We start from the raw sequence: 10,154 nt of genomic DNA, 5'->3' as shown, positions 1-10,154 counted from the left end.
AGGATATCAATCTTTATGCATTCCATTTCCTTTTTGACAACTTCCAATTTTCCTAGATTCATACTTCGTACATTCCATGTTCCTATTATTAATAGATGTTTGCAGCTGTTTCTCCCCAATTTGGTTGGTGCCACATCAGCAAATGGAGGTCTCGAAAGCTTTACCTTCTCCATATGAGTGAGGCTGATTTTACTCTGATGATGCAGCTCTTGCCCAGTCCTATTTTGAGAGCCTTCTAACCTAAGTGACTCATCCTCCTCCTCTGCATTGGACAATGTTTCCAGTCTATTCATAAAGTAGCACAGTAATGTATCAGACAGTGTTTCTCTGCTACTCATAAGGTTTTCCCTGGCCAATTCTTTGAGAAGTGTATCGCCTCTTTCTTCTTCCTAGTCTGTCTCAGTCTGCAAGCCGGGCTGATACCTGTACACTATGTGCACCCCACTGGGTTTGAAACACCAGTGGCACAGCCTCAAGACTCACAGCAACACGTTAGCACACTAGGACAAACCGACAGACAAGTTTGTCTCCCTTAGCTGTTGGAAACCTCTCCAACCTCCCCTTATCTTGATCCCTGCGACTGATTCCTCACTCTGTCCGGTCCCCCTAGCCTTTTCTGTCCTTTCCCACTTTCCCACCTTGCCATGTTGGGGCATAGCCTGGGTTTCCTCTCCTCCTGGATCCCTGAGGCTTTCTCCTCCCTCTGTCCCTGTCCCTCTGGCCTTTTTCCTTTCATTTCTCCTGCTTTCTGGCCTTACCACTTGTGGGCATGGCCTGGTTCCCTCTCCGCACCTGGATCCCTGCGGCTGACTCCTCTTCTCTGTCCCGGTCCCCTTGGTCTTTTGTGTCCTTTCCCTGCTTTCCTGCCTTGCCACTTTGGTCCTGGTTCTTTCTCCTCCCTGGATCCCTGCAGCTGACTCCTTGCTCTGTCCCAGTCCCCCCGGCCTTTTTCCTCTCTTTCCTCCCACTTTCCCACTTTGACAGTTGTGGAGCATGGCCTGGGTTCCCTCTCCTCACCTGGATCCCTGCGGCTGACTCCTCCCATCTAGTTGTAAAACTAAATTTTCTTTGAAATAATTCATGGTCTTTGCAGGAATTTGTCCACTTCTAATTTTTCAAATATATTGGCATAAAACCTTTCATAATATTCTCTAATCATTTTAACATCTACAGGATTTGTAACAACATTGCCTTTTAAATTTCTTATGTCATTAATTTCTACCTTTGGCAGCGTCATTGGTGATTCTGAACTCTGATCTTTGTCTTTATCATCTTAAGATTTACAAAAAGCTCTGCTTTCTTATCCTTTTCTGCTCTATTTTCTGTTCGAGTTTTTAGCTACTAATTCCATGCCACTTATGAGTTCACAAACATCCCAAGAGGAAAAATGTGTAAAATAGCAGATTTATTCCTCAAATATCCTTTTCTCCAAAGATCCAGATGCTTGGGCAGCTTCAAATGCTATTTATTGGTTTATCTACATTTTACATTTATTGTTAGTCAGAGTTTAGTCTGATGCAATTTATTCCATTATAGTCAAAAGTGGGAGTTTCTGTGATTAAAGTTTGAGGTTTTGTTGTTGTTGTTTGTCTCTGCCAATCAACAGTGTTGGTAAAGCATTTATTTGTACATGGATCTGGAAGCCATCAGCATATCTGTCTATATCTCTCCGCTTAATTCATTCTGATGTAGCCTGAATAAATTCATTTCAAGAGAAAGGGCTTAAGTATCTCTTTGCATTTAGTTAATGAGGAACATGTGAGGGAAGAACTTAAAATGTTCACATCCTACAATCATATTACTATGTCCTGCTTCATTAAAAGCAGAATGATTCTCTATAGGAAGTAGAGTGGCTCTTGTCTCTCTCAGAGTTTTAGTTCTGCCTTTCCAAATGGGCTTCCTTAATTACCTTTACTGTATAATGGACATTTTCTATATGTTGAAGGGGTCTTAGTGGCAGTCCTGAAGCATATGTGTTCCTCTGAGTTTTCATTCACTGAGGTAACACACTTCAGAAAATGGGATGTGAGTTTTTCAGTACTTCAATACTAATCAGGTTCTTTTGTTAGCAATTTTTTAGTCCTAACTAGTTACTCTACTGTGGGGTTAAATGAACTTTGCCTAAGGAATTCAGTCTTTGTCCTTGATACCTGAAGGATAACTTAAACCCTTGAAATCACTTGAGTAATTAAAGGGGCTTTGTTATGTATAAACCTCCAGACCACACCTGAGAGCTCTTGCAAATTAGGTGGCTCAGGTGTGGGCTGGCCAGGCCACAAGACCATCTTATGATCTCAGAGGAAGTTGGCTGATTCCTCTACCACAACTCTGTAATGAGGCCCCAGTAAAGGCTCTTGACACAGAACCTCCATGAACTTCCTGGTTGGTGAAAGACACTGATGTCCAGAGAAGGGTAGTACCTCTCTTACTGAGACATAAAAGCTTGACATAGGGAATTCTTCCAGACTTTGCACTGTGTCTCTTCATTTGTACACTTTTTGCTATAATTAAACTGTAATCATAATTATAGTGCTCTCTGTGAGTTCCGTAAATCATTCTAGCAAATTATCAAACCAGAGGAAGTAATGTGAGCCAGAAATAAGTGGAGGCTGGAGACCCCTGAGCTGGTACAGTGAGAGGGTCGAGGCAACTCTCTAGTTTGTAGCCAGAAGGGAAGGATGGCAGACCCTAAGCTGTCACTGACATCCTGAAGGAGTAGTGGGAAAACTCCACATTTGTAGCCAACAGGCCAGGAGTGAGGATATTATGAGGACTCCCAAGCTGATATTGTTGTCAGGGGTTTTGGGCAGGCATGGCAGTCTGGAGGAGTGGGCTCTTGAACTTGTGAAGTCTGACCTGACTCTGGGCACTTAGAGTCACAGGAAGTGCTGCATGTGCTGCATGTGTCAGAACAGAATTGGCAAAGAGCTGATTGTGATTTTTTGCACGTACCTTCACTTGTACTTCAAAAGATGTTTAAGTGTTTTGTTTAACAGCTACAGTTCTATACTTGTGTTTACTAATTGCAGCATTTTTTTTTGAAGCCAATGGAATGATAAACCAAAACCAAACCCACTGTCATCAAGTTGCTTTTGTCTCATATAATCCTTATCGAGGTTCTGAGGTGATAAATCTTTGTGAAAGTAGATTGCCCATCTTCCTTCCACTGAGTAGCTGATGGGCTGGAACTGCCAACCTTCTGGTTAGCAGTCAAATGCCTTAAGCACTGTGCCACCAGAGCTCCTTAATGGAATGATACTCTCCTCAAAAAATAACCAAAATTATCCAGCTTTTTTTTTCTTTGTACTTAATAGACTTGGAAATGTTGTTTTAGGTGCCACTGAGTGAGTTGCAACTCATAGCGACCCTTTGTACAACAGAATGAAAGACTGCCCAGTCCTGCACCATCCTCACAATTGTTGCTATACTTGAGCCTATCTTTGCAGCCACTGTGTCAATCAATCTCATTGAAGTCTTCCCCTTTTTCATATATCCCCTAATTTACCAAGCATATTATTCTCCAAGGATTGGTTCCTTCTGATAACATGTGCAAAGTACAAGAGATGAACTCTGGCCATTCTTGCTTCCAAGGAGCATTCTGGCTGTAGTTCCCCCAAGACAAATTTATTTGTTCTTCTAGCAGTTCATAGGACATTCAATATTCTCTGTTAACACTACAACTCAAATGCATCAATTCTTCTGCAGTTTGCTTTATTCATTTTCTAGTGCTCGCAAACATATGAGGCTACTGAAAATACCATGACTTGGGTCAGGGATACCTTAGTTTTCAAAGTGACATCTTTGCTTTTTAACACTTTAAAGAGGACTTTGCAGCAGATTTGCCCAGTGCCAAGTATTTGGAAATAGGAAGTATTGATTCTTTCTAGTACTGGTTCTTGTTTTGATAATTTAAGACATATTACATAGTCGTCATATTTCTGAAAATATATATCCCCCAGAATTCCTTTGCTACAACTATAGTAAAGAGTGATCAAAAATATAAAATATTCTACTTATGGCACAAAATTAAATAAATCAGATATTCAAGCTTTTCCTTCTAAATAACTGAAAGCATACCTTTATTTTATTTTGTAAATCAAATTTCTCTCTATAAATGTCTTTCCAAGCAAAATTTCTCTCCTGACTTCAAAGCTTTGCAGGGATTCTCTTGACCTAAACAATAAATGGCTAACAATCAGTGTTGACTGTTTCCTAGCAACAAATTAAATGTTAGTATATTCTTGATATTCACATGGCGTCCTCACTTTAAAAAACTCTTTATTAAGGTCAAGGTTAACACTCCAGAAATGACAGAGATCCCTAGTCACAGTTAGGAGATATTCCTGTAAATGTCATCAGATAAGTTGTGGGAAATAGGAGCTATTTATGATCTTGCTCACAGCATCTTCTCATATGGAATTATTTGTATATAACCATAGTAAAATCATGGCAGCTTTTTCTTAGGGCCACCCTAGCCAACAAGTGCCAAATACTAATATAGCATTTGGTGTAGGGCCAAATGCTAATTGCTCTGTGTTAGATCTTTCTAAATAGGGAACAGTCCATATGGTGAGACAAAGCAATGTAAATTCTAATTGGAAATAAAGGCTTCAAAAAGAAAACTAAAAACTGGTATCCCACAGGTAAAATCTATTTGTGTTCTAAAACATCTTTTGTTAGGTCTAGCACAGACTTCCTTCTGGGGTCTATCTTTAGTCCATTACTTCCTCAATTTCAATGCAACTGAATGACAATGCATTGAAAACAACCTACAATTTCTGGTGCCCCTACATAAAGTGAGAACAAACAACTTGATTTTTATAATAGAAACAATACTTTCTTGTTCCTAAGTAATGAATCAAAAGAAGTATTACAAAAAAATCCATTGTGTATGTCTACTCTTTGATGAACCGTGTATAGAAAATGTTTTTAACTGATCATGCTCATATGCATTCAAGCCCATTCAACTAGAACTAATGTTACTGGCCAAGAACTGCCAAAGATGAAAATAAGCACTGTGTTTATCACAATTAAAAACTACAGAAGGCTTGCATAGATAATCCTAAAGAATAAAATAATACTGGTGGGGGTAAGATGTAACATATACTTTTCCATATCTAAAGGAAGCTCCAAAGAAAGTGAAGATGAAAATAAAGAGAATAATTTCTAATACATTTAATGTACAAATTCCTATTGAATTTAATGAAACACTCCCACTGACAACTCCTAAATAATGGGAAACATTTAACTGATGAATATTTTATTTTTTATGTACCTTAAGTACTTTATATATCAACTATATTTTTCATATAGCTTATAAACATTTTTTTTTGCTCTAAAAAATCTGGTTACATTTCCCTTAAAAAGCCTCTTTTTTTGTTGTTCTTAAATAACACAGGTGTCAATTGATATTTACCAAAAATAGCCTAAAGATATTTATATCTTATATCCAGCCATTTATTTTTTTTCATTCAACAAGAATACAGTAATCGCTAACAAGTATAGGATCTAGCATAATTATCTTTTAAACCATTATTTCTTCTGTATATTCAGGTAATTCTCAATATGCAATTATTAAATACAGTACTTAAAAAAATAAATCTATAATATGGAATATGTGACATTTATTTTTAATCATTCAAGTCAAACAGTTTTGTATACATAGTTATTAACAATTAGGATTGGTCCTAAAATAGTTTCCTGCTAAAATAATTAATATTCTTGTTTATGGAGTAAAAAAAAAAATCTCTGTATTATTTCTGGCCATTTATTCTAATTATAAAACTATATTACAAAAATAAGTTTCTGGTACTGAAATAGGGAGCTCTGGGGTACTGAAATATACTTCAGATGGTATAAACCAAAGAGGAGATGCCATAAAACAAACAAACAATATACTATGCTTTATTTTGAATTAGGAGGTCAGTTAGCATTTGACTGCTAACTGGAAGGCTGGAGATTCAAACCCACCAGCCGCTTCATGGAAGGAAGATAGGGCAATCCACTTCTGTAAAGATCAACCAACTCAGAAACCCAGTGGGGGTCACTAAGGGTATGGACTCAATGGTAGGGTGTTTGGTTTGAGTTTTTGAAATTATCATGACAAAGTTTCATTAAAGTTTGACAACAACATCTACTTGGAGACATCTTTAGTACAAACATAATGCATGGTTATTAAGTTAAGAGAAATTAATCTCAATTCAAAACATTAAAATTACGCCTCAAAAGGAATACTCACCATATAATGTGATAGTACCTCTTTTGGTGTTTTAATTAGAAAAGTATTGAAAAAGGAATAATTATGGCCCAAGTCAGATATTTATATTAGTTAATGACCATTGTAATGGCCCAAGTCAGATATTTATATTAGTTAATGACCATTGTAACACTCATGACACCTTGCACTTATAAAAGCAAACCCTAAACATCTCAGGGAAAAGACATTTAATATAAAAGACATTACCTTTTATTTCATGTTGACTTGCTTCCCGTCTTCTTTCTAGCTCTTTTCTGTCATAATTCAGCCTTTTTAAGCACATAATTCCATATTGTAAACTTGTTCTATTATTAAAAAAAAATGGGAATAATACATTGAATTTACTTCAGATATAGTATGTTCATGAATTAGCACAGTCAACACTATGTGATGCTTAAGACAATATGTTAATAAACTGTATTTAAAACTAAATCCTTTAGTATTGAGAAGGCTATAGAATTACTATTATTCTAACATATATCTCAATATGAATGTAAAGATTAGAAAAATTATTTTCAGAATAAGAAAAATATAGTCAGAAAATGTTCATGGCCATGTTGTTCATCCATATGTCTTTGTTGTCTATTACTTTCAGACTAATGAATATTTTATATACTTTAAAAGAATTTGGAGTCACTAAGAGCTCTGGTGGCATAGTGCCTAAGGCATTTGACTGCTAACCAGGAGGCTGGTGGTTCAAACCCACCAGCCCACTCCTCAGAAGGAAGAGTGGGCAATCTACTTCCATAGTGATACTGCCTCGGAAACCCAAGGAGGGGTCGCTATGAGTCGAATCTGACTCAATGGCAAAGAGTTTGATTTTCTGGTTAATCATGAGTTGAGGAGCCCTTGTGATGCAGTAGTTAACTGAAAGGTTAAGTGAAAGGTCCATGCTTTGAAAGCACCAGCCACTCCTCAGGAGAAAGATGTGGCAGTCTGTTTCTGTAAAGATTTACAGCCTTGAAAACTCTATGGGGCAGTTCAACCGTGTCTTACGGAGTTTCTATGAATTGGAATCAACTTGTCAAAAATGGGTTTGTTTTTTTCTAAGGTTATACATGAGTTAAAATTGACTACATGACACCAAACAAGTTTACTATGTAGATCTTGTTGGTGCTGTTGTTGTTGTTAGGTGCTTTCAAGTTGGCTGTGACTCATGGTGACTGTATGTACAACAGAACGAAACAATGCCTGGTCTTGCACCATCCTCACAATCTTTCCTATACCTGAGCCTGTCTCTGCAGTTGCTGTGTCAATCCATATTATTAAGGGTCTTCCCCTTTCTCACTGACCCTTAACTTCCCCAGGGAATGGTCCCTTCTGACAACATGACCAAAGAGGTGAGAAGTCTGGCCATTCTTGCTTCCAAGAAGCATTCCAGCTGCACTTTGATCAGGACAGATTTGTTTACTGTTCTGGTAGTCCTCAGTATTTTCAGTATTGTTTGCTAATATCACAACTCAAAACCATCAACTATTCTTTGGTCTTCCTTATTCACTGTCCAGCTTTCACATCCATATGAGGTGATTGAAAATACCATGACTTCAGTTTGACGCACCTTAGTCTTCAAGGAGATATCTTTGCTGTTCAGCACTTGAAAAAGGTTTTTTGCAGCGTATTTGCCCAGTGTAATACATCATATCTGATTTCTTGACTGCTGCTTCCATTGGTGTTGATTGTGGATCCAAGTAAAATGAACTCTTTGATAACTTCAATCTTTTCTCTATTTAATGTGATGCTGCTTATTGGTCTAGTTGTAAAGATTTTTGTTTTCTTTATGTTGAGATGTCATTCACACTGAAGATTGCAATCTTTAATCTTCATCTGGAAATGCTTCAAGTCATCTTCACTCTCAGCAAACAAGGTTGTGTTGTCTCCATGTCACAGACTGCTAATGAGTCTTCCTCCAATCTTGATGCCACATTCTTCTTCATATACCCCAGCTTCTCAGATTATTTGCTCAGCATACAGATTGAATAAGTGTGGTGAAAGGATACAACCCTGACACACTCCCTCCTGATTTTAAACCATGCAGCATCACCTTATTCTGTTCGAACAACAGCCTCCTGGTCTATGTACAAGTTCCTCATGAGCACAATTAAGTATTCTGAAGTCCCATTCTTCTCAATGTTATCCATAGTTTGTTATGATCCACACAGTAGAATGCTTTTGCATAGTCAATAAAACACAAATAAACATCTATCTGGTATTTTTTGCTTTCAACCAAGATCCATCTGTCATCAGCAATGGTATCACTCATTCCACCTCCTCTTCTGAAGTTAACTTGCATTTCTGGCAGTTCCCGGTCAGTATACTGTTGCAGTCATTCTTGAATTATCATCAGCAAAATTTTACTTGCATGTGATATTAATGATATTGTTGGATAATTTCCACATGCTGTGGGATCACTTTTCTTTGCAGGAGTACAAATATGGATCTCTTCCAGTCAGTTAGCCAGGTATCTGTCTTCCAAATTCCTTGGCATAACCAAGTAAGTGCCTCCAGTGTGGCATTTGTATGTTGAAACACCTCAATGGGTATTCCATCAATTCTTCGTGCCTTTTTTTTCCCCCCAGTTCCCTCAGTGAAGCTTCAAATTCTTCCTTCAATACTATTGGTTCTTGATCACATGTCATCACCCAAAATAGATGAACATTGGCGATTTCTTTTTTGTACAGTGACTTGGTGTATTCTTTTCATCTTCTTTTGATGCTTCCTGCATCATTCAGTGCTTTTTCCAATAGAATATTTCAATATTTCAACTCGAGGCTTGACTTATTTCTTCAGTTCTTTAAGCTTGAGAAATGCTGATCATGTTCTTCCCTTTTGGTTTTCTAACTCCAGGTCTTTGCACATTTCATTATAATAATTGACTTTATTTTTTTGAGAGGCTCTTTGAAATCTGTTCAGCTCCTTTATCTTGTCATTTCTTCCATTTGTTTCAGCTACTTCCATTCAAGAGAAAGTTTCAGAGTCTCTTTTGAAATCCATTTTTGTCTTTTCTTCCTTTCCTGTCTTTTTAATGATCTTTTGCTTTCTTCATGGATGATGTTCTTGATGTCATCCCACAATTTGTCTGGTTTTTGTTCATTAGTGTTCAATGTGTCAAATCTATTGTTCAGATGGTCTCTAACTACAGGTGGGATATACTCAAGGTCATATTTTGGCTCTTGCAGACTTGCTTTAATTGTGTTCTGGTTCAACTTGAACTTGCATATGAGCAATTCATGGTCTGTTCTATAGCCAGCTTGGCCTTGTTTTGGCTAAAGATATTGAGCTTCTCCATTCCTCTTTCCACAGATGTAGTTGATTGGATTCCTGTATTCCATCTGGTTTGAGGTCCATGTGTATAGCTGTCATTGATGCTGTTGAAAAAAGGTATTTTCAGTGAATAAGTCATTGGTCTCGCAAAATTCTATCATGCAATCTCTGATGTCCTTTCTATTACCAAGACCATATTTTCCAATTATCTGTGATTCTTCTTTGTTTCCAACTTATGTATTCTAATCACCATCAATACATTTTGATTGCATATTTGGTCAATACTAGACTGTAGAAGTTTGTAAGAATATTCAATTTCCTCATCTTTGGCTTTAGTAGTTGGTGCATAAATTTGAATAATAGTAGTATTAACTGGTCTTCCTCATAGGAATATGAATATATCCCATTACTAACAACTTTATACTTCAAGATAGATCTTGAAACTTTTTTTGTGATGATGAATGCCACACCATTCCTCTTCTATTTGTCATTCTTGGCATAATAGATTATATGATTGTCCAATTCAAAGTGGCCAAAACCACTCCATTTCAGCTCACTAATGCCAAGGATATCAATCTTTATGCATTCCATTTCATTTTTGACAACTTCCAATTTTCCTAGATTCATACTTCATACT

General features: G+C 37.2%; 1 protein-coding gene across 1 annotated transcript in view; it reads right to left on the bottom strand.

The window, feature by feature from the left end:
• The window catches only part of PPFIA2 (PTPRF interacting protein alpha 2), a 643,396-nt gene that overhangs the window by 11,050 nt on the left and 622,192 nt on the right, over positions 1–10,154 (bottom strand). Inside the window, exon 26 of the mRNA XM_007953155.2 lies at positions 6,464–6,561. Within this exon, the coding sequence (XP_007951346.1) occupies positions 6,464–6,561 (98 nt within the window). The remainder of the gene's footprint in view (positions 1–6,463; positions 6,562–10,154) is intronic.

This window comes from Orycteropus afer, unplaced genomic scaffold (assembly GCF_000298275.1).
Source record: "Orycteropus afer afer isolate SDZICR_OR568_19922 unplaced genomic scaffold, OryAfe1.0 scaffold00375, whole genome shotgun sequence".
Lineage (NCBI taxonomy): Eukaryota > Metazoa > Chordata > Mammalia > Tubulidentata > Orycteropodidae > Orycteropus > Orycteropus afer.
The sequence above is the reverse complement of the archived record's forward strand: the minus strand, read 5'-3'. Positions and strand labels throughout refer to the sequence as shown.